At 38.0% G+C, this 24709-nt stretch overlaps 3 protein-coding genes and 1 long non-coding RNA gene across 4 annotated transcripts; 3 read left to right on the forward strand and 1 right to left on the reverse strand.

The window, feature by feature from the left end:
* Positions 1-4853: 4853 nt before the first annotated feature.
* On the forward strand, positions 4854-6989 carry LOC112172811. The gene is made up of 2 exons (XR_002925371.2): positions 4854-5071; positions 6200-6989. It is a non-coding gene; the product is annotated as an uncharacterized LOC112172811 (long non-coding RNA).
* A 957-nt stretch (positions 6990-7946) lies between these two features.
* Positions 7947-9560, forward strand: LOC121048755 (receptor-like protein EIX2). Its single transcript, XM_040508518.1, has one exon. It carries the CDS (start codon positions 7947-7949, stop codon positions 9558-9560), a length of 1614 nt encoding a protein of 537 aa, XP_040364452.1.
* Positions 9561-15233: 5673 nt separating this feature from the next.
* On the reverse strand, positions 15234-16004 carry LOC112172693 (putative lipid-transfer protein DIR1). The gene is made up of 2 exons (XM_024310146.2): positions 15620-16004; positions 15234-15433 (listed from the first exon to the last, which is right to left on the reverse strand). Exons 1-2 carry the CDS (start codon positions 15948-15950, stop codon positions 15417-15419), a joined length of 348 nt encoding a protein of 115 aa, XP_024165914.1. The 5' UTR covers positions 15951-16004; the 3' UTR covers positions 15234-15416.
* A 3899-nt stretch (positions 16005-19903) lies between these two features.
* On the forward strand, positions 19904-22519 carry LOC112172692 (receptor-like protein EIX1). The gene is made up of 2 exons (XM_024310145.2): positions 19904-22236; positions 22340-22519. Exons 1-2 carry the CDS (start codon positions 19983-19985, stop codon positions 22369-22371), a joined length of 2286 nt encoding a protein of 761 aa, XP_024165913.2. The 5' UTR covers positions 19904-19982; the 3' UTR covers positions 22372-22519.
* Positions 22520-24709: the final 2190 nt, after the last annotated feature.

Below are 24709 nucleotides of genomic sequence, written 5' to 3' on the forward strand. Positions count from 1 at the left end.
AATATTTTTCTTTTCTTTTCCTGTGGAACTTAGATTCATGACATCCCCAGTTGGTTGGCATATCCAGTATTCCATAACAGAAATTTTCAACTCCTTTGAGTTGTTTCTTGGCCATCTTAGCTCTAAGATTGGCTTTGCATTGCTCTTTTAGTAATTGTCTAATTCTGTCAGCAATTCCTCCAACTGAAAATCTTTCAATTGGTTTTTCAGCTATGCTTTCTCTCACAGCTGTTCTCCATAGTTCAAGGAGTTTCCTATGCAACAGGTTGACTAGATTAGTATTTTCTAGTTCACCAATTGTACAATAATATTCTTGAAATTCATTCAAATATTCTTCAAAATATCTCATGTCACAGATTTTGAGAGCATAGATATTTGATTTGGCCATTTCTTTAGCCTTCTCACTTAAATTTGAGAGATCTCCACAGAATTGATCATACAGGGGTACTGCAAAATCATACGGAGATTTTGAATTTTTAATTTCTTCGAGCCAGTCTCTTCCTCTGGCAGTCTCTTTAAAAGAGAAGTAATACTTTTTTGCTACTCCAGTGAGAGTAGTTTCATAATACACCTGAAGGTCTGGTGCTTCAAATTTTCCAAGGATTAGAGCAGAGGCCATCATCATGCTATCAACCCATTGCTCAAGAGTTTTTCTATTGTCTAGAGCTTTGTCTAAATTCAGCCAGATACCATGAGTAGAAATTGGTATTCTGGGTATATTGTCCTCTGGGACAAATCTCTGAGAATTTCTTTCTCCATTTTTGCCCGTAGGGGCTTTCTGTAAAGGGAGTTTTACTTTTCCCTTTTCTCTTGTGATAACTGTTTTGGAAGTTTCTCCTTCTTCCATTTCAATATCCTGATAGGGAAGGAGTTTTCTTTCCTTTCCAGGTTTGAAAATTTTCATTTCTTTGATTAGTTTTTCTAATCGTTCAGGATTTTCTCAGGATGCTGCTTCATCATAGAGATCATAGAGCTTTTGTGCTCTAAGCATATTTACTGGTCTGTTTAGATCAGCTTCTAACTCTTCTTCAGTGATGGACTCTGATGGTTCTTCAGAGTATTTAGTACCACTAACACTAGTTTCTCTAGTGCTATAGCTTCTTCTCAGAAAATTGTTGTTTATCCTGACATTTTCAGGACAGACGTCACTTTTTCTGTGATCGTCAAATTTTATACTGATATCTCCAGTCTTTCTGCTTTCAAATATTGCCGTTTTGGCATTTTCTGCTGGTTTTTTCGGACCAGACAATTTCCATTCAATAGGGAAAGTTACTTCATTCCAAGTAACCTTGTGGATCTGTTGTGAATGGTTCTTCTGTCTAGTGAGGAAACCAGTAGTAAGACCTGAAATATTTGATATCCTGGTTTTAGGTTCTACCGTGGTGCTCATCAATTTATAGTATATTCTGTATACTATAGCCAGTTTTTGCATATCTTGTTTCATTGATATGTCATCTGTCTTGACTCTCAGTCTTAGACAGTGAGCTGCATCTTTCAAGCTAGTTGAGAAATTTGGAAAGTAGTTGAAATAAGCCACTTGATTGCATAAAGATGCTTCAAGGGTTCCCAACAGACTAGCTTGAAAATCTGTTAGTCTATTGTCTTATAAGACATATAGAACTGAACAGTTTATACCTTCTCGGGCAAGAAGTTTTATACCTACTTGGACTGCTCCAATATGCATAAATTGATAATTTTTCGTTCTTGCTCGAGCAACTTCTGCAGGAGTGATCATCAGTAGATCTGTTTCTCCTGTTGTAGAGGGGGTTGCAAATTCCAGTAATTTGAAATGATGGCTATCCATCAGATCAAACGTTCCCCTTTTGTAGATTTGTTTGAAATCTAACTTTGGAATTGAGGAGTTTTTTACCTCATGTTCGATTTCGTTGTATTCGAATTCTTCAGCATTTAGGAGTTGTACTCCTTTCTTTTTCTCGAAAATGCTCATCATTTTGACATCTCTTGTATCTTTCGGGTTTTCATACCGAATACTAGTATGACTAGTAGATGGTTCCAGAAAAATCATGTTAGGAACAAGATTCTTATCTGGTTTTTCGAATGGTTTAAATCCATTAGCTTTCTTTGTTTTTACTGTACGCACTTTCTTGTCATTCAGTATATTTTTCATAGAATCCAGCGTTTTTTGCTGTTCATTGATTTTTCTACTAACACTTGTTAGCTTTTCTTCTTCCTTTTTTGGAAGTTCCTTGATATAATCTATTTTGTTTTCCAATTTTTCTAATTGGTAAATTATAGCAGGTAGTTTTTCTAGATAATCTTGACATCTAGATAATTCTTTCAGCAAGATCTGATGTTTCTCATCAGAGGATTTCAGTAGAGAATTCAACTTCTCTAATAATAAATCAGACATTGTCCCCATTGAGGATTCCCCTTTTGAGCTATTTTACAAACTTTGATACCAGTGATTTGTGGATTTAACCAATGCTCAAATAATCAAGAGGTTTTTGTTCCTCTTTAAGTATATATAAGATATTTTCAATATCTTGCTCAACTTTATAGATTCTTGTTTGAATCCTAAAGATGATATCCCAGTAATCGAGAGTTTCTCTGTTAAGATTTTCTCAAAAGTCTTTCAACTTTCTTAACTTTTCTTTTTCTTTCTTTAATTCTTTGCTTGTACTTTTACAGATAACATTTAACTCAAGTCTGTCAACGATTGGAATTATGAATAGTAAAATTTAACTGCTTACCTTTGAATATAGAGGATGAATTATAGCTGCAATTATAACCTAGACAAATAAATTCAAGATGGGCCCACCACGCTTTATAAAAAAATAATAAGGATGTAATAGAAAAGAAAATGATGATAGAGTGGGTATTAGTGGGATGAATAATGAGTGGTTTTGAAAAGTAGGGAGAAAAAGTGAAAAGTTTTGTGTGAGTGGGGTGTCTGAGAAGTAGATTACTAGATTTGGGGTGTATGAGAATTTTCCCATTTTTTTTATGGGTATGAGTACCCATTTATGAAGTTTGGGAGGGTGCGGGTATTTCATAAAATACCCATATAGAAACGGATGGGTATGGATATTACCCACGGGTACATAAAATTTGGAGAAAAATTTAGTCACCGTCCTCAAACTATACTGCCAAGGTCAATTTGATACTCGAACTCTCAAAAGTATCAATGTGATACCCAAAGACCTATTTTGATATCAACATGATACTTCCGTCCAAAATCTCGAACAGCTCTGTTAGTCTGCTGACATGGCAAGAACGTGGGTCCTGTGTAAAATTTTTATCAAGGGCAGAATAGTCTCTTACTACTAACTAATTAAAAAAAAGAAAAAAGAACGGAGCATAGAGCTCCATCTCTCTCTCTCTCCTCTCTCTTTCTCTCTTGGTTCTGGTTTTCGGGTTTTTGGGTTTTGATGGCTTTGGTGGCTATCAGTCTCTCGCTCTCTCTCCTTCTCTCAACCCCCCATCTCCTCTCTCTTACCAACTTCATCCTTGAATTCTTCGCTATCCACCATGCCTCCATATCCATAGTAGCTATTGGTACTCCTCCACAACCAGTCGATTCCGAAACCAACATCGACTATACGATGATGCCGCCACAGCCGTCAAATCTGAAGACGACGAGGATCACCATCCCCAAAACTACGCGGTCGTTTCCCAGTCTCAGCTGCTTCCCAACGGCAAATTGTGAACCAGGGGTAGAGGGGAGTGCCGTCACTCAAATTAAACGACGACGTCAAGGGTGATAACGGCGGTAGCAGCGAAGAACAAGAAGAAGAAGAGATTGGAGGAAGTTCTGATTCGGCAATCACGAGAGCGGTAGGGATTTGAAGTGGGGGAACCAGAAGCACCTGCAATACATGAAACTGGATTCCGATGGTGAAGCGGCGACGCTGTTTGATCGGCGATCAGCTGTGGAGGTGGTTTGGTGGCGGGGAGGGGAATCAGAGAGGCAGTTCAACAGGCGGAGCAGGGTAAGGAGGTAGAGGATCGAGAGCGCCGGCGACAGCGAAGAGGATGATGGGATCGAGGTGGTGAGGGATAATGAAAGACTCGATTTTGAGAGGGGAGAAGGAAAAGGTGGAGGAGGAGGACGACAAGCTGGTGTCGATTGCTGCTGCTGTTGTTACTGACATGACAGTGGCGGTGGAGGAGGAGGACGCTGAGGCTGTGGCGGCGGAGGAGGGGGTTTGATGAATAGAGGTGCTATCAGCGAATGGGTGACGGTCTCTGCGAAGAAAGAAGATGGTTGGTGGAGCTAAGGTTCGCCGGAATTTGGTGTGCAGCGAACCGGTTTCCCAGTTGGTTGCCCCGGAAGAGGAGAGCTGCTGGGCGGAGAAGAAGGAGATCGGTTTTGGCAGAGAAGAAGACATGGGTGCTGGGTGCCCAGAGCAGTTTTCTGGGTGCAGAAAGATTTAGTTTTTTATTTTTTTTATTTTATCATGTCACCCAACTTTCGTTTTGGGTCCGTCTGTCGGGAGTTGAGTGTGAAGAACATGGATTAGTAGCAAGAATTGGAGAGGATGATGGCAGCGTTGGTGATGGTTTGGGCAGAAGAGAAGGAGAGGAGAGAGAGAGAAGAAGAAGAAGACTGAGGTTTTAGAAGAAGAAGAAGAAGAAGAAAAGAAGAAAAAGAAATGAAAAGAAAAAAAATGAATTAACAAAAAAAAGGGTAAATTGGTCATTTCATTTTTTTTTGGGACTCACACGTCAGCAAACAGACGGCGCCATTAAAGATTTTTAACGGAAGTATCACATTGATATCAAAATAGGTCTTTGGGTAATACTATTGAGAGTTCAGGTATCAAATTAGCTTTGTCAACATAATTTAGGGACGGTGACTGAATTTTTCACTAAAATTTACCCAATACCAGGACTCTATTCACTTTTCTACTCTCTCCGACTCTTCTCTCTCCTTTCAACCGTGAATTTCAGGTGCCGCCAGAGCTAACTTGGGTTCCATTTCAAAACCTTCAGAATCGATTTTCCGTAATTTCCGCCATTGTTTCTCCTCTCTCGCAGTCTGGTTGATATCGAGGGTTCTATTCCATCTCAGCTTTCACCAGCTTCGAACTCGTACTTAGGTTTCTCTAAGGTACTGGCTTCCTTCTCTCTTATATCTGTATCTATTTTCTGTATATATGCAGTTTGCCATGCTTGATTTGGACTTGTGAATCAGAAATGGTGGATGTTTTTGGCTTAGAATTATCAACATAGCTATGCCCATTTAAGTTTTCAATGATCTGGGAAAATGGGATCAGAGATTTTCAACCAAAACTTCAAAAGCCTATTGCTCTCTTTCTGTTCTGATTCTGAGAATAACCAACCTAGTGTGCTTAGATTTTGGAGGTTTTTCTGTATAATTTGTGAAAATGAAAACTACTCGTCATGTTTGATTTGGTTTCAATTTGATCAAAAACGTTGTGTAATTTCCTGCTATCTATTTGTGATACCTTGCAGTTATTCTAAACAATAAGGAAATGGTTCTTTTTAATGAAATTGTCTGAACTTGAAAAAACGAAAAAATTCTCGAAGGTTTGAATTGAGAGATTAGTTGAGGGTTCTCACTGTGTGTGGATTGCTAGAGATAAAGCTCTATGATATGCAGTTGCCTTCCTTGCATGTTTGCTAGAGATAAAGCTCTATGATATGCAGTTTTCATATTAAACTATTGATATTGGCAACAAAATGAAGAAGAACTTTTTGCTGTCTGGGTGGCCTGCTTAAAAGAACTTTGTTATCCACACACTAAACACCCAGCTCATCCCATAACAAGTTACATCAAGATTTCTATAGGTGACTAGCTACAAATGTAAAGAGGCATTCTATAGTAATCTTTAGAATGTAACTAGATGTAGAACACATATACTTGCACAACACATTCTGCAGAAATCAAGCTAGATAGAGATCTGAACTCTTATTTCTCCAGTGTAACTAGATGTTACATCAGTATATCACTTTTTCTTCTACAACAATAATCTTGATCACATAATATAATTTCCTTTTGTGTACAACAAAGCACTATTCTACCTAACTAATGGTTTCCACTTCATCATTCTCCTATTTTTGTATCACAAACAGAGCACCTAATCCTGTAAAGCATTTGGTATGTTCATAAACAGAGCACCTAATCTCACTGTGTGTATCTAACTTCTTGCAGTATGCATCTACTTATATATTGGAAATTGTATTCATTCTTTGGTTGCTATTTTACTTCTTGCAGTATGGAAGATATGTTGTATAGTTGCGCTAATAATGAAATAATGGATGAGGATGTGGAACAAAGTGTTCCACGCAAAAGAAAGAGGAAGGCAGCAGTATGAGATAATTTTGAAGTAAAAGTGATCAAGGGGGAAGAGAATGCCTGAATCGCCTCTTGCTCGTCACTTTGGCCATCAAATTTGATGGAATAAGCTTTCTGAACTTGAATTTGATGGAATAAGCTTTCTGAACTTGCTTTGACTGTGCTGAAATTGATACCTATTTAGATATGCCCACCTCTTAGAAATTTTCATTAGTAGTGATTGAACTATCCAAATGAAAAGAATAGAAAAGGCTAAGTTAGCTGCTGTCACTACTTGTTTGAATTGTTTGCTGCATAGATTAGTTTTAAATATTGGTTATAGGAAGAGGTGAGGGTGATGAAACAGAAAAAAACCCACATTCAGGTTTGCTTCCATCAATTCCTGAGCTTGAGCTTGAGCTTGAGTTTCAGTTCTTGATGGGATTCAAGTTACATGTGAATGTGAGTGTGTTTGAGAGCTACTGTTGTCATTTAGAAAAGAGAAGTCAGTATTGGAGGAGGCTATCAAATTGAGAGCGCATTGAGATGTGCAGAAGAAATCAAAACAAGACAAGATGAAGATAGAAGATATAACCAGTGTGTTGGTGTTTTGTTGTAGATCAAATCAAGGAAATTTCTCTTTCTTTCTTTTTTTTTTGGTGGGATTTTATCCTAGTAATTCATTTGTACAGGTTGATGTAAATTTGTGTAAATGTACAAAGTTGTTGCATCTTTTTCTGGTAAGAAATATACATATCCAGATGGACCAGATTGGCATAATCAGTTACATACTTCCAGTTATTTCGTTTATGCAGCAAAGAACAATTTTTTTCTTTCGATAGGTATGCAGCAAAAAACATTAATAATTTGAAGAGCACAGTAACAATAATTGATTATTTGCCAGCTTGATAATTAATTTAAAAAACAGTAGTAATAAGTATTTGTCAAAAATAAAAAAATAGTAGCAAGTATTTAAAAAAATAAAAAAAATCCCAGTCTTTAATAGGCTGAAGGCCTTAAATTACCAAAAAAAATAAATAAATAAACCTCGCTCATATTGAAAACGGGTAAATGGGTGGGTATAGATTTACCCGTTTAGAAATGGATTTACCCATACCCGCGAATTATTTGTTGGGTATTACCCGCAAACTATTATTGGGTGGGTATTACCTAATGGGTTGAAATGCCAACTTGACCCTCAAGTCTTGATTAATGAAACTGCAGAATACAAGGAGAGAACGTAGAGTTTGAACCCCAAATTACAATAAGTATGTAGAAAACGTCCTGAAATAATACCAGAAGTCTCCACAAAATCTACTTATTCTAACAAGCATCAATTAGCAAAGAGTGCACGAATGACTACTCCATTTGCTTTGACATACCGGAAAGATAACTCTATTACGAAGAAACATCATTATAAATAACATAGGTTTTCCACCATATAGGATGTGCAAAATGCGAAAATCCACATGAAACCAAAACATCAATTTAGTCTAATGTATACCTATTAATAAACCAATTTTGCTAGACTTGCAAACTTGTGAAATGGGTCGAGCAGGCGAGGACTATGAATGTGGCCAACAAATTGAATTATATTTTAATATTGAATTTTACTTGCTCGTAGCCTTCTATAAATTCCACCAGATGTGTTCAATAATAGCCATCCATAACCAAGCAAACCTTAATTATGGATAGTTCTGCAAACTTTCCCAACCCTGTCTATCATTTCAATACTGCTCTCTGTTTCCTCTTGTTTTTAGCCTCTTCATGCCTAAACACTAGTAAACTCAGCTTGGGAGATGGCCTTCCAGTTGTGAAATGCATCGACACAGAGAGAAGCGCGCTTCTCATCTTTAAGGCAGATCTTATCGATGCTTCAGGTAGGCTATCATCTTGGGAGGGTCAAAATTGTTGTCAATGGAAAGGGATTTCATGCAACAACCGCACTGGTCATGTTGAAAAGATGGACCTCCGCAATACAAGTCCAGCTCTATCTATTGATGCTGAAGACCAGGAGTTTGAGGCTTATGAAGAGTCCTTTTTGGGGGGTAAGATAAATCCTTCTTTGCTTAGCTTGAAATATATGAGTTACTTAGACTTGAGCTCGAATGGCTTTCAAGGGCTTCAAATTCCTAAGTTCTTTGGTCAGCTTAAAAGTCTGAAGTATCTCAATGTCTCATCTTCATCTTCATCTTCATCTTTTGGGCGACAGATTCCACCTCATCTTGGTAACCTATCAAACTTGAACTATCTTGACCTCAGTGGTAACTATTTACTGGAAATTTTTTCCATAAATTTGAATCGGCTTTCTCATCTCTCCTCTCTAAAATACCTCAGTTTGAATGAAGTGGACCTTAGCAATGCAGGAGCCAGTTCGCTACATGTTGTTAACATGCTTCCTTCCATGCTAGAGTTACACTTGTCTAGATGCAACATTGAAAGCCTTCCACTTTCAATTCACACCATGAACCTCACATCACTTTCGATCCTTGATATGTCATTCAATGATTTTAAGTTTCCATTTCCAAAGTGGGTCTTTAATCTAATTAGCCTTAGAGAACTTCACTTGGCCAAGAAATCTTTCAGCAGTCCCTTTCCCAATGATTTCGTTAACCTGAAATCATTGGAAGAACTTGATTTATCTCTTAATGGCCTTCACAGTCGAATTCCCAAATTCTTTGGAAATCTCTGCAACCTAAAGATCTTAATTCTTGAGGAAAACACATTTGTTCAGGGTCTTCCAGAGTTTTTGCATGGTGTATCAGGTTGTGCAAATAATAAGTTGGAGTCACTAGACTTGTCTAGTAATAATCTGGTAGGCGAATTGCCTGCCTCCTTAGGGATGCTCCCCCATTTGCAGTACCTTAACCTCTTCCATAATCATTTGAATAGATCCATCCCAGAAAGTTTGGGACGACTCTCTGAGCTAGTTCATCTAGACCTGTCGGAAAACTCATTGGTAGGCTTTTTAACTGAAGCCCATTTCATAGATATCGCAAAGTTAAAATACATTGCGCTGGGCAATATCAGTGTCCCCAACCCACTACCTTCCAACATTTTCAATGTGGCTTATGAGTGGGTTCCTCCTTTCAAGCTTGACACCATTGCCATCAGGAACGGTCAAGTAGGTCCTGCCTTTTCACTATGGCTTCTATCTCAAACTGAACCAGTATATGTCACTCTAAGCAATACAGGCATCTCAGATTCCATACCAGAGGAATGGTTCGTGAAAATATCTTCCGGCCAACTCCAATTTTTGGATTTATCTTTCAACGAAATTCGTGGAAAGCTTCTAGTCTAATTGATAGTTCCAAATTTAGTGGGTCTAGATTTGAGACATAATCAATTCCGTGGCTCACTCCCGCTTTGGTTGTGTAAGGAGGCTTCCTACCTAAATCTTACTAGCAATTCATTTTCCGGGCCAATTCCGTCAACTTTTGATCAACATTTTCCAAAATTGCGAGATCTGCATCTCTATGAAAATTATTTGAATGGCACAATTCCATCCTCTGTTTGCAACGTGCAGAATGTTAATCTTTTCTCTAAGAAGCAACAGAAGATGTTAATCTTTTCTCTAAGAAGCAACAACATTTCTGGAGAATTTCCTCAAGCATGGAGTACGTGGGGTGACATATACATTATAGATGTTGGAGACAATCATCTCTCAGGAAATATTCCCAGTTCAATGGGTATCCCAAGTTCACTTTTTATGTTGTTGATGAAGAACAACAAATTAGATGGTGAAATCCCGATGGCCTTGGGAAATAGCACCAACCTGAGGAGTATTGATCTTGGTGGTAATAGATTTACTGGAAACCTACCTTCATGGATAGGAACAAATGTATCCAACGTGTTTATCTTACGGCTGCCATCTAATTCTCAAGCCCAACAGAACATGCTAAGGCCACCCGACCCTAGGGACACCCAAACCCAGCACGACGGAGTACCAGTCCACCTCTGTTTAACGATGCCGGCTGAGGCAGTCTTCCACCATCGCCCACCGCCATCTTCGTTGCTCCCAATTGCAGCCAGCTCCACTCTGGTACAGATCGGTGGCGCCATTGCTAGCCCGACACCGCCATCATCGTTAATGTCCCCATCCGCCAACAACCCCCAGCCACCCGACAAAGCATGAACACCCGAAGAAGATCGCCGCTAGGCGCTCCACTGCACATCCCATCGAACAGCACCGGGCATTGGTTCTGTACTTGTCCAACCATCCCTGTCCAACCATCCACAATCTTCGCCACACCAAGCCGCAGCCAACCCCAACCCAAGAACACCAGACCGTCTCTTAAGCAAGAGATCTGCGTTACCGCAAGCCAGGTTGAAGTCGCAATCCATTGCCTCCATTAACAAAAGTCGAGGTCCAACCCCAAACCACCGCTCAGAACTCCAGTCCGCAACCCAGCTCAGTCAGGGGCAAGCAACGAGACCCCAGAACCTTCACCGATCCAGGTTGCCCAGGAACACAGCCCAATGTCGCAGCCTTGCACGACCCAGGATTGCTATAGCTGCTGCCAAGGTACCAGACCCCGAACAAAAGAACAAGAAACAAGATTTTGAGATTCCGACAACAAAAAATCCCGTCACCTTCAATCTCCCGGCGACCAGATGAGAGGGAAAACGCATCTCCTCCGGCCCAATTTGCAGAGCCGCCGCCAGGAGGCCACGACCTCCACCTGCCTCTCAGAGAGAGTAACCTAAACATTTGTGAATACTAAATAATACAAGTTGATTGGCTCACCGAATTTACTATTAGTTAAATAGTCTTTATTACTAATTAATTTTATCATTAGCAATAGAGTTGACTTGGGTTTTCCCAGGAATTTTAGTAGTACTTTTATCTTGAAACACAGTACATGCATGAAGACTGGTAATAATAATGGATTGAACTATTGAAGTAGCACACAAAGTTGGTCTCAACATTCAATCGAAAATTGTTGAATAGAATGCGCCCTACGAGCGATGAAAAAGAGAAACCTCCAGACGTTGTTGTTTCTCTCTCGGCCGAAAGTTGCCGGTGTTTTTCCGCTGCATTCTGGCCCTAGAAGGGATGCTGAAGCTGCATAGAGGCAGACCTTCATGGTGGTGGCACGATCCATGGAAGATGGATGGGCATCTCATCTCGTGTTCGGCTGACAGATCTCGATCTGTTCCTCTTCAACCGAGGACGACAACGGTAGTGGAGCTGCGAGGCTCTTTCCGACCTTCGGATAAGACGGTTGTGGAGCAGCGGGGCTCTTTCCGGCGGTCGGATTTGGCGGTAGTGGAGCTACGAGGCTCTTCCCGCCTGTTGACACTGGTGGTTGTAGAGCTGCGTGGCTCTTTCCTGCGACTGTCCTTGACATCCTTTGGTGAAGTTTTTGCAGGCTTTATCCAGATTATACACCCTCTTGTGGTGATTATGCTGGTTGTGTCCAGATCTAGCCCTCTTGTGGTGTTTATACTGGTTGTGTCCAGATCTAGAGGGCTTTGCTCCTCCTCTCACTATGTTATTTCAATTTCTTGTCAATTAGCTTGGAAATTTTTCAAATCTGACAATAGCCCCCAAAATTCCTCCCACCCAATATCTCACACCAACTCTCATCCCTCTACCACTGACTTTCTTGGAGTTTCCAATGGCTACCTCTATAAAGTGAAAATCACTTACCAAGTGGAGTATGGGTGCTCACGCGTGGGTGTTTCACCCCCCATTATCCATTGTATTTTTTCTTTGTTGCTGACTTTGTCCCCCTTCGGTGGCAATGGTTCTCTTCCGGATCGTTCGGTTCTGGTAGAGAGGTGATGGTCAGTGTGCGTTATTGGCTCCTCCTCCGGATCATCTTGTATTTTGGGTATGTTAGGATTTGCTTTCTGGGCTTATATTGGCATCGGGTTCTCGGATTATATCCCTTCATTTAGGCTCTTCTGGTGACATCTTGGTAGATGATTGTACGGAAGTTCGTTGGCGTGTAATATGGCTGGGGTGGTGGCTGCAGTGATATCATGTTAGGATATTTTCTTTTTAATTTTTTAGGGTTACCATCTTATGACCAGATTCATGTGGAATTAGGTTTGATGTGTAATACTGTAATTTTCCTACTTCTGTTAGCTTGTAATTCAGAGCTTTGGGCTCGCTCTAAGGGTTTTATCCCTTTGGGCTTATTAATGAATATTGTCACTTTGACCAAAAAAAAAAAAAAGAACTGTTGAAGTGGCACTTTAGACAATCGCCAACGGTTGTGTCAAAATCCACCGTGGAGCTCCAACAGCTATAAAAGACAGTTCAATATCTCTTCAACCCATCCTTCAATTCCACGGTGGAAGATATGTCTCGTTTCTTCTTTCAAAAATGACAGCCCCTACTCATCTGTCATTTTCATGTTTTATTGTTTCTCCCTCTTCCACTTCTCACTTTCGTCCTACCCAGATCGGAGCCACCCATGGCAATCCTTTAATCCTTCTGGCTGCTCTATTTCTTCCCACCATGTCGGAGATCAGATCGAAGAGTGAGGTTGCATAGAAAATCAAGGATTAGATCAGACCAGGTGCTTCTTGATTGATTAGGTGAGCTCAGTGAAGATTGGGGATATGAGATTTTGATGAAGCAGTTGCAGAGTTTTGATGGGTAATGAGATTTAATCTTCTAGTTTTTTTATGGATATGTAGTTTTAATTGCCTCTGTGCATATGGCTCTCTCAATACTTAGAATCTGGGTATGTGTCCTTTGAACACCTCTGTTTTTTACGATCTAGTCTTCTACACTTTCATGGCTCTCTAGGTCTATCTTTCTGCCAAAGCCCATATCATAGCAACCCACCCAACTGTTTCAATTCAATTAATTCAACCACCCCCAGCAGGTATTTCATTACCATTGTAGGTTGGATTGCATAAGAATTGCATTAGTTTTCTACCATTGTAGAATTTTCTGGCGGGCTACTCATTCTTCATCAAGTTCTCTCTCTTAATAATAATAAATTAGGGCTAAAGTCTGTTTAGTCCCTGTATTATGTCTCTCTCATCGTTTCAGTCCCTGACATTCCAATTTAATCTGAAAAGTCCCTGAGGTCTCAATTTCGGTCTAATAGGTCATTTTCGCAGGAAATTAGGAATTGGCCTTGGGTGAAATGTCTAATATACCCCTCAGTTATTTCTTTTTTCTTTTTTTTCCTTTTTAATTTATTTTTTTCCTTTTTTTCTTTTTCCTTTTTAATTTCTTTTTTTTCTTTTTTCTTTTTCCTTTTTCCTTTTTAATTTCATTTTTCTTTCTTTCCTTTTTCCATTTTAATTTCTTTTTTTTTCTTTTTTCTTTTTTCTTTTTCCTTTTTAATTTCTTTTTTTTCTTTTTCCTTTTATTTTTCTTTTTTTCCTTTTTCCATTTTAATTTCTTTTTTTATTTTTCTTTTTTCCTTTTTTTTTCTCTTTTTTCTTTTTCCTTTTTAATGACCATCGTATTCTGCTGCATCAGTAGCGCCACGTCGGCGAACCAATCCAGATCGACCCGAAACCCCAATTCTTGTTCTCCAAGCCAGCGGTCATTTTTCTTTTCCATCACTATTCTTCTTCTTCACTTCTGGTTTTTGTCAACTTGGCCATCAAAAACCACCATTTCAACCAAACACAAAATCCAAATCACCATTTTGAGCAAGACCCAAAAACCTCAGAGTTTGAAAAAATGGTAGTTTTCAGTGAAAAGTTAAAAAATGGTAATTTTCAGTGAAAAGTTTCCAAATTGAGGCTTGATGTGGAGAGAGAAAGTGGGATTTGAGTGGGAGAGAGAGAAGTGGGCTGTGAAAACAAGAGGGGAGTGGTTTAGTGGCGAATTTCCGAGCTGATTGAGAAACAGATGGGTTGTGGAGTTTGATCGGAATGGGATTGGTGGGTTGAGGAAGTAGAAAGTAGACAAAACGAAAAAGAAACAAGAACTTAAAAAGGAAAAAAAATTAAAAAGGAACAAGAAAAAAAAAAAGAAATAGCAAAAAAGAAATTAAAAAGGAAAAATAAAAAAGGAAAAAAGACATTAAAAAGCAAAAAAGAAATGAAAAAGAAAAAAGAAAAAAGGAAAAAGGAAAAAGGAAAAAAAGAAATTAAAAAGGAAAAAAATGAAAAAAAAAGAAATTAAAAAGGAAAAATGAAAAAAAGGAAAAAATAAATTAAAAAGGAAAAAGAAAAAAATGAAAAAAAGAAATTAAAAAGGAAAAAGAAAAAAGAAAAAAAAAAGAAATTAAAATGGAAAAAGGAAAAAAATAAAAATAAAAAAAGGAAAAATGAAATTAAAAAGGAAAAAGAAAAAATAAAAACAAGAAATTAAAAAGGAAAAAAAAGAAAAAAGAAATAACGGACAGGTATATTGGACATTTCACCCAAGGCCAATTCCTAATTTCCAGCGAAAAGGACATATTGGACGGAAAATGAAACTTTATGGACTTTTCAGATTAAATTGGAATGTTAGGGACTGAAACGATGAGAGAGGCATAGTACAGAGACTAAACAGACTTTAGCCCAATAAATTAATAGGGAAAAAGATATAAACTGTACCTGAGGTAAGACCCATTCTAAATTTTTGTACCTAACTTTTGGATACTATAATTTTAGTACCTGGAGTACCCAATCCAACCCAATTTTCGTACACGCTGTCCATGACGACGTTAACTCTTCTGACAGCTGGCATGATTTAAAGAGGCCACGAGAGGAGCAAGTTAACCCCCTTATGGACGGCGGGTACGTATGTTGGGTCGGACTGGCTATTTGGGGTACCAATGTGATAGTTTCGGAAAGTTGGGTATGAAAATTTAGAATGGACCATAGTTGGAGTACTGTTTATATTTTTTTTCCCAAATTAATATAGATATTTGACCCATCTGTTGGAGTGCAACTTTGCAAAATATCACTTGCCACATAATCTATCAAATTCAAATTTGACAAAAAAAATTTGACATCTTTGTTGGAGTTGCTCTTAGTAGTGCTTTTATCTTGAAACACAGTACGTGCATGAAGACCAGTAATGATAATATGGATTGTACTATTGCATGAAGTAGCACTTTATTTATTCTTTAAACCTGTAAGTTGAAAGGGTTCAATACTAATATATTTAAACATTAGATGATCGATGTGAAAGCAACATGAGAATTCCACAGCTATATATGGAACCATCGTCTTGGGTCTTCGTAATCAATCAAGGCACCGTATAAGCTGCAAAAGCATAAACAGAATGATAAGTAAAACAATTAGGCAACCCCATGAAATTTGAATTGTGAGCAGCATGCATGCATACATAGAGAGAGAATCATAAAAGACAAACTGATCGATCAAGAAGACAAGAACAATGTAAGTACTAGAGACTCGTAATATAATCTGAATATTGAGAAACTACGTTACCTCCGCACTTGTAACCCTTGGGACGTCTGGGATCCTTACAACGTTTAGGTATGGTGACTGCGATTGCTGGGTTGAGGCCACGACTCTGAAGTTCTTTAGAGAGCACAATGGCACAAAGACAACGCTTGTCGACGCGTTTCACCAACGAGCAACACTTGGGAGAAACCGCGACGCTCCCATCTTGTGCTGCTGGTCCACATGAAGCAAGCTTGTATACCACAACCTCTGGGTTGCTTCCACACTCCCCAGCCCCATCAACCCCCACATCAAAACCCCAGAGATTGCCTACAGCTACTAGCACTGCCAGCATGATGACGATGAGGTACTTCATCACTACAATACCTCTCGATCACTTCTGATTCTGAGGATGATGATATTACCGGTTGCATACATGCTAGTCCGCTTTGTGCTTAATTTATAGAAAAACAAGAAAGTAAGTACATTGAAATTAGAGGAGCTGAGTCTACTACAGTAATAATATCATATAATCACAGTTGAATTTATCGTACAAAGAAATGCTCTTTTTTTTTTTTTTTTCCTTATGATTAACAAAGACGTTAACAAAGTCTTGGGACAATAGTTGCGTCGTGTCCCCCACAATTGTTTTCACATCTCTTGTAAATATTCTTGGGACAATAGTTGCGTCTTCTCCCCCACAATTGTCTTCACGTCTCTTTCAATTTGAAGACAACACTACTAGAAAAACAGGTACTTTCACACGGATGGATTCTGTGTGAATACATTGAAAAACACACAGAAATCTGTGTGTATGGGCAGTTTCACACAGTACAGTCACGGATTCACAATTTGTATGTGTTGCAAGCATTGCTAAATCACTTTCACATGAAAAACTTGTCTGTGTGAAAGGACCTGTTTTTCTAGTAGTGCAAGTTGATCACTGTTCCTTTGATGTATGTCCTTAGTCCTTACAGACTTGATTTTGCATTGTAATCTTTGTTTTCATGCTTTTTGCTCTATTCGGATTTTGTCCAACTATATCTTATCCCAGCAAAGGTTTTAATAAGTCCACCTTTAGTCTAGGTTGGAGAAGAAATGAAGACATTTTTTCACTTAATTCTTTTTTGTTAGTCTATAAGTATTTATTTACAATTATTGCAGGTAGTCGACTTAATTAATAGGTATATGTTTATGTTCACTTTCACCCTAGGTTTTGTGTACTTAGATATCTGATTCCATTTATTCATTCTTGATCTTAATATCAATTTATATTATTTTGGCGAAGAAAACAATATACGTTAACAAAGTCTCTTTGATCTTGTTATGCACATTACTATTATTTTTGAAATTTATACTGTGATTTCCTTGTCTTAACTAGACTTTGTGATCATTTCTTTAGAAAATTACTTGTTTTTGTGATCAGATAAATATCACCCAAATTCGGTGCTAAGCATTTGGAAAGTCTTTAGAAAATCGCCAAGGACTATGTCATATCAAACACTACATTTAAATTCAAGTTTGAAATTTTGCAATACGCTTGGTTCAAGTTTTTCTCCAATTAATTTACCAATACAGTAATGACATTGATGTATATTATATGGACAATGAGTCCATTATTAGCCAATGAGTACACATGGTGTACAGTGCAGACATTGATGTCCATTATATGGACAATGAGTCCATTATTGGACAATGAGTGCTCATAGTGTAGAGTCACGGAAGGGAAATCAATTCTCTTGTCTTTCCCATGGGAAAAGGAAACTAAAGTTGGACAATGAGTGCACATATGCAGCGTTTGGTTCACGGAAATGAAATCAATTCCCTTGTCTTTCCCATGGGGAACGGAAACTAAAGTTCAGGTTTTCTTTCATCTGTTTGGTAAAGTAAGGAAAGTATTTAGGAAAGACCATTTGATTTCCCTTCTGGTGTTTGGTGCAGGAAAGGAAAGTAAAAATGTATCAATGTTTCAATAATACCCTTATATTTTAAAATAAAAACAACATCATAAAAATTCAAAAGTACACCAATTTTTTATGCAAGAGAGTGTATTGTTGTCCAAAACTTTTGTAATAAATGCTGGAAAATGGGAAAGGAAAATCAATCCCATAGGGTCTGAAAGGAATGATTCCCCCCCTCCCTCCCCCCTCTTTTCCCCTCTGTCAGGAAAACATTTCCAGAGTTTGTGGTTACCAAACAAAGGAATTACTTTCCTTTCTTGAGTCTTCAATTTTGTGAACCAAACGAGGCAATAGCATAGAGTGCAGACATTGATGTCCATTATATGGACAATGGGTGCACACACTTTTTCGCAGCAAATCGTGTTATTCATATAATGCATATACATAAAAAATAATTCGACAACAATTCATTCATTTTCTGCAATACATATTATTTATGAACTCATCTCTAATATTTCTATTTCAGGTCGTATTAGGTTCAACTCGTGCTGAAACTTATCACAAAATTCCAGCAAATTAAGAAAAAACAAAAAAACAATCCACAAGAAGTTTATTTATATATATTTTTTATGCATATCTTTACACACAAACGAACGACGTAAACTTAATTATTAGAAGACTAATGAATGACCAACGAATTGATAGGAATCTTACTAATGTCAGTAATGTGATTGAGAAAGGAGAATGAAATAGGAAGATTCATGCATTGCATGTGAATATATAGCTAGATAGCTAAGCTAGTCTAGATAATGATAGCTAGCTAGCTAGTAGTAGAAAATATTCCCATCTGATGGGCGGACTTCCAAACTTGTAAAATGGGCTAGCTGAGGACTAGAAATTCCGCAATATGGCTAAACAAAGTAATATATCGCCATTGATATACAATATGATGATTTTTTTAAGCCATCATGTAATTTATGGTGTGCTTGCATACTAGTATTAAATAACTCAATTAAGGAACTGCAATGCAGACTTGAACTTACCTTCTTCTTTTATTTATTTATCTCTATTTTATGAAATTAGTAGTAAGTATGCATTTAACTTTTGGCCTTTGATCATGTCCACCCAAAAAGAAATCAGTATTAATTAAGTCAATAAGGCTTAAGGTTAAATTTTCAAAAATCTTGCAATTGCCCTTGGTTAATTAAAACTCCAAGACTATAAACTTTATTAGATAATGGATAAAATGGTAAATTAAAAATATGAAAGAGAAAAAGAAAAAGAGAGAGAGAGAGAGAGAGAGAGAGAGAGAAGAAACCGTTAATCTCAACGTAGGACTTTTACTAGACGTATGAGCAATGGATCACCAATTGCTATTTACCATAAGTCCACCAACTGTATTACTCTTTATTTTTTATTGCAGTTTGAGGAAGAAAGAAATTATCTAAACCAATATTTAAAAAAAAAAAAAAAAACGTAAAACAAAGCCAATTGACGCACGCGTATGCGTGTGTTAAGAGGCTAGTTACACATTATCCAGAGATTCTAGACATAAAAGTTCCACCGGTTTCCCTTCTCCAACTAAACAACTACAATGTTCTTACGTACCCTGTAAATCTTCCAAGGAGCATGCCACTCAGGACTCGGGTGGCCATCTACTGGAAATTCTTTCCATTATAGTTTATAGCTGATGTTGATGGGTTCATAAAAGAGAAAATTAACAGTTATAGCGACAAATGAAATTATTTTCATGGCCGTACTATCAAAATTGTCCTCATACAGAAATTAGATATTAATTCACTTCATGGCCGTACTATCATAATTGTCCTCATACATAAATTAGATATCAATTCACTTCATGGCCGTACTATCATAATTGTCCTCATACAGAAATTAAATATCAATTCACCAGGCCCGATGGAAATTTCTGGTGGAATGTTGGATATTTGGACATGATGGCATGGCAGTATCAAACGCGAGAGATTTGATGGATATTTCAACACCGAAAATACTTTGCAAGATATTCAACATAATGAAACTGCATAATACAAGGAGAGAACGTAGAGTCTAAACCCTAGATTACAATAAGTATATAGAAAACGTCATGAAATAATCTCAGAAGTCTCCATAAAATCTACATATTCTAACATGCATCAATTAGCAAAGAGTGCACGAATGACTACTCCATTTGCTTTGACATACCGGAAATATAACTCTATTACGAAGAAACATCATTACAAATAACATAGTTTTTCCACCATATAGGATGTGCAAAATGCGAAAATCCACATGAAGCCAAAACATCAATTTAGTCTAATGTATACCTATTAATAAACCAATTTTGCTAGACTTGCAAACTTGTGAAATGGGCCGAGCAGGCGAGGACTATGAATGTGGTGAACAAATTGAATTATATTTTAATATTGAATTTTACTTGCTCATAGCCTTCTATAAATTCCACCAGATGTGTTCAATAATAGCCATCCATAACCAAGCAAACCTTAATTATGGATAGTTCTGCAAACTTTCCCAACCCTGTCTATCATTTCAATATTGCTCTCTGTTTCCTCTTGTTTTTAGCCTCTTCATGCCTAAACACTAGTAAACTCTGCTTGGGAGATGGCCTTCCAGTTGTGAAATGCATTGACATAGAGAGAAGCGCGCTTCTCATCTTTAAGGCAGATCTTATCGATGCTTCGGGTAGGCTATCATCTTGGGAGGGTCAAAATTGTTGTCAATGGAAAGGGATTTCATGCAACAACCGCACTGGTCATGTTGAAAAGATGGACCTCCGCAATACAAGTCCAGCTCCATCTATTGATGTTGAAGACCAGGAGTTTGAGGCTTATGAAGAGTCCTTTTTGGGGGGTAAGATAAATCCTTCTTTACTTCGCTTGAAATATATGAGTTACTTAGACTTAAGCTCGAATGACTTTCAAGGGCTTCAAATTCCTAAGTTCTTTGGTCAGCTTAAAAGTCTGAAGTATCTCAATGTCTCATCTGCATATTCATCTTCATCTTTATCTTCATCTTTTGGGGGACAGATTCCACCTCATCTTGGTAACCTATCAAACTTGAACTATCTTGACCTCAGTGGTAACTATTTACTAGAAATTTCTTCCATAAATTTGAATTGGCTTTCTCATCTCTCCTCTCTAAAATACCTCAGTCTAAATGAAGTGGACCTTAGCAATGCAGGAGCCACTTGGCTACATGTTGTTAACATTCTTCCTTCCATGCTAGAGTTACACTTGTCTAGATGCAACATTGAAAGCCTTCCACTTTCACTTCACACCATGAACCTCACATCACTTTTGATCCTTGATATGTCATTGAATGATTTTAAGTTTCCATTTCCAAAGTGGGTCTTTAATCTAACTAGCCTCAGAGAACTTCACTTGGCCACGAATTCTTTCAGCGGTCCCCTTCCCAATGATTTCGTTAACCTGAAATCATTGGAAGAACTTGATTTATCTCTTAATGGCCTTCACGGTCGAATTCCCAAATTCTTTGAAAATCTCTGCAACCTAAAGACCTTAATTCTTTCGGAAAACGCATTTGATCAGGGTCTTCCAGAGTTTTTGGATGGTTTATCAGGTTGTGCAAATAATAAGTTGGAGTCACTAGACTTGTCTAGTAATAAGCTGGTAGGCGAATTGCCTGCCTCCTTAGGGATGCTCCCCCATTTGCAGTACCTTAACCTCTTCCACAATCATTTGAATGGATCCATCCCAGAAAGTTTGGGACGACTCTCTGAGCTAGTTCATCTAGACCTGTCGGAAAACTCATTGGTAGGCTTTTTAACTGAAGCCCATTTCATAGATCTCGCAAAGTTAAAATACATTGCGCTGGGCAATATCAGTGTCCCCAACTCGCTACCTTCCATCATTTTCAATGTGTCTTATGAGTGGGTTCCTCCTTTCAAGCTTGACACCATTGCCATCAGGAACTGTCAAGTAGGTCCTGCCTTTTCACTATGGCTTCAATCTCAAACTGAACCAGTATATGTCACTCTAAGCAATACAGGCATCTCGGATTCCATACCAGAGGAATGGTTCGTGAAAATATCTTCCGGCCAACTCCAATTTTTGGATTTATCTTTCAACGAAATTCGTGGAAAGCTTCCAGTCCAATTGATAGTTCCAAATTTAGTGGGTCTAGATTTGAGACATAATCAATTCCGCGGCTCACTCCCGCTTTGGTTGTGTAAGGAGGCTTCCTACCTAAATCTTGCTAGCAATTCATTTTCCGGGCCAGTTCCGTCAACTTTTGACCAACATTTTCCAAAATTGCGAGAACTGCATCTCTATGAAAATTATTTGAATGGCACGATTCCATCCTCTGTTTGCAACATGCAGAAGATGTTAATCTTTTCTCTAAGAAGCAACAACATTTCCGGAGAATTTCCTCAAGCATGGAGTACGTGGGGTGACATATACATTATAGATGTTGGAGACAATCATCTCTCAGGAAATATTCCCAGTTCAATGGGTATCCCAAGTTCACTTTTTTTGTTGTCGATGAAGAACAACAAATTAGATGGTGAAATCCCGATGGCCTTGGGAAATAGCACCAACCTAAGGAGTATTGATCTTGGTGGTAATAGATTTACTGGAAACCTTCCTTCATGGATAGGAACAAATGTATCCAAGGTGTTTATCTTACGTCTGCCATCCAATTCTCTAAGTGGACATATTCCCCAGCAATTGTGCAATCTTGACCAACTTCACCTCCTAGATCTTGGTCATAACCACCTCTCAGGTACTATACCAACGTGTTTGAATAATATGACTGCTCTAACAGATGTCAAGTTCAATGCTTATGACTTATATCATGCGTATGAACAACAAATAATGGTGACCAGGGGAAGAGAATTCCAATATAACAAGACTCTGAAGTGGGTAAAAAGTATAGATCTTTCCTCAAATAGTTTGGAAGGTGAAATCCCTGAAAAAATCTGCAGTCTCTTTGCATTGGTTATCTTGAACTTGTCGATGAATCATCTAAGTGGAAACATTCCCTCGAAAATTGGAAACTTGCGGTCGCTCGAATTCCTTGATCTCTCAGGCAACCACCTTTCGGGACGAATTCCTCAAAGTATTTCATCTTTAACCTATTTGTCTCACTTGAATTTGTCTTACAACGAATTGAGCGGAAGAATTCCTTTGGGCAACCAACTTCAAGCACTTGATGATTCAACCAATATTTATAGGGGCAATCCATCACTTTGTGGGGTTCCCCTTTTAAACAAGTGCCCAGGAGATGACAGACCTCCACAACCCACTTTTCCTCGTGGGAAAAGACATGAAGATGATGAAAAGCTTGGTTTCTACATCAGCGCAGTGCTCGGCTTTGTCGTAGGCTTTTGGGGTGTTTGTGGCACATTACTCATAAAGAAGTCATGGAGGTATGCCTACTTTCGATTTTTTGATCGCATCCAAGACAAGGTAGCAGTGGCAGTTGCATTGAAAATAGCCCATTTCCAGAGGAAGATTTAATCGAAGGAAAGAAAATAAATAAATTAGTGTTAAACTTATCTATGTTATGATTTTCCTTTTTCTATCTTGTAATGTGTAACATTTGATGTACTTAATTTGTTTCTATTTTGGCCTAGCGGAACCCCTTTTTTTTCTTTTTTCTTTTTTTTGAGTATGTGGTCTAGTGGACTTGAGTTGTATGTTCTGATAAATAAAAAAGAAAAAAAAGAGTTGTACCTTTGGGAGGAGTAAGGATATTACCCCAACTCCTTTCTCCTCCTCTATGGGCGTTTTCATTTTTTTTCTTCATAAATGAGCAAGATGATGATCATTCAGAACCTCTACGTACTCGCCCTTTGGATTATCATTTTGGTTACTAAACAGTTTAAATTTGAGTATGGAGATTAATTTTTATTTGATGTTCAGTACTCTCTATAATATTTATGGGAGCCTTAGGTGTTAAGCGTATGCAACTGCAATATTCTATACGGAGAATTCACTTTTGTCGAGCTAAGTATGACGGTTTTTTTTTTGTAATATTACAACATTAATGAAATTATCGCTTCTTTAAAAAACAGAAACTCTACTCACCCTTTAGATAAACTCTACGCCCTTTGAAAGCTAAGGAGTGTAGAGCTGGTATTCACCAAGATTGGTTGTAAGTAGATATTGAAAGTGACTTTCCCCTGTTGATTATTGCACTTCAGAGTAAGGAGTAGAATTTCTCGTAGGTAAGCCGGGTTTTAGATGATTGTAAATGATTATGTATATGCCTTTCAATCTTTTACATTTCGGCATATTTACCGTGAAGCAAATTAATGGTGTAGTTGATAGACTTGCTCACCTTGCTAGTTTGTTTGTTTTAGATGATGTTCGGTTAGATGAGGTTCCTGCTATTATTTAGTATTGTAACTATTTTATTGTAGCACGGGTTCAGGTTTTACATCCCCCTCTAGTTACGTAGTTCTGATTTAATAAATGATTTAGGGTTGTGCCTTCCAAGTAGGCTAGGTTTCAAACTCCTTCAAAATTTAATATATGTACAACGTACATTAAATAAACACTTGTATGTTTTCAGCAAGAAACAACTAAAGAGAGGAAAAAAAAAGTTATTAAAATTCACTAGGGAGCAGGGAAGAAGCTCCTCTATCCTACAATTTTGTCACGCCCCTGATTTTACACACATGAAAATCGATATATATAATCCCATAATTATACATGCGTGAATGTTCAGTCATCAATACAAATACCTGGAACATCTTTCCTTTATAACGAGTACATACTGGTGCCCTGAAACCATCTGAGTTAATATACACTCGCCCCATAGAGTTATATATTACACAAATTTACGAATTAAATTGTCATCACAAAATAAAGCGTAAATGCTCCTCAGAGCTTACTACATAGCGGAAGTCATAACAATGGCAAAGCCAACAAAATTTTCTTCCTACCCGTTCAGCTGCCTATAGCTACCTCAGCTTCAGCCACGATTTTCCTGACCTGCAGGATTAACCCCTACACCAAAAGAATGGTGCACCGGGTTTCCACACAACAAAACCCGGTAAGCTTATGAAAGCTCGTATGAGTAACTCATGAATATCAATCAACAACTCACACACATCAGCTAAAGGAAACCATGCAGCCATGATTCCTTCTAACACTCCATAACCCTTTCATCTAAAGGACAACATAAATCACCTCTGTGACAATGTTCTATTTGCTAACTTAACCATCAAGCAGCAAATCAAGTTTCATCT

This window comes from Rosa chinensis, chromosome 6 (assembly GCF_002994745.2).
Source record: "Rosa chinensis cultivar Old Blush chromosome 6, RchiOBHm-V2, whole genome shotgun sequence".
Classification (NCBI taxonomy): Eukaryota; Viridiplantae; Streptophyta; class Magnoliopsida; order Rosales; family Rosaceae; genus Rosa; species Rosa chinensis.

Bases quoted from the DNA above. Each gene is read 5' to 3' on its own strand.
- LOC112172692 (XM_024310145.2), top strand. From the start codon at position 19,983: ATGGATAGTTCTGCAAACTTTCCCAACCCTGTCTATCATTTCAATATT. The intron at 22,237-22,339 runs GTACTATACCAA...AATGGTGACCAG, and splicing joins TGGTCATAACCACCTCTCAG to GGGAAGAGAATTCCAATATA.
- LOC112172693 (XM_024310146.2), bottom strand. From the start codon at position 15,950: ATGAAGTACCTCATCGTCATCATGCTGGCAGTGCTAGTAGCTGTAGGC.
- LOC121048755 (XM_040508518.1), top strand. From the start codon at position 7,947: ATGGATAGTTCTGCAAACTTTCCCAACCCTGTCTATCATTTCAATACT.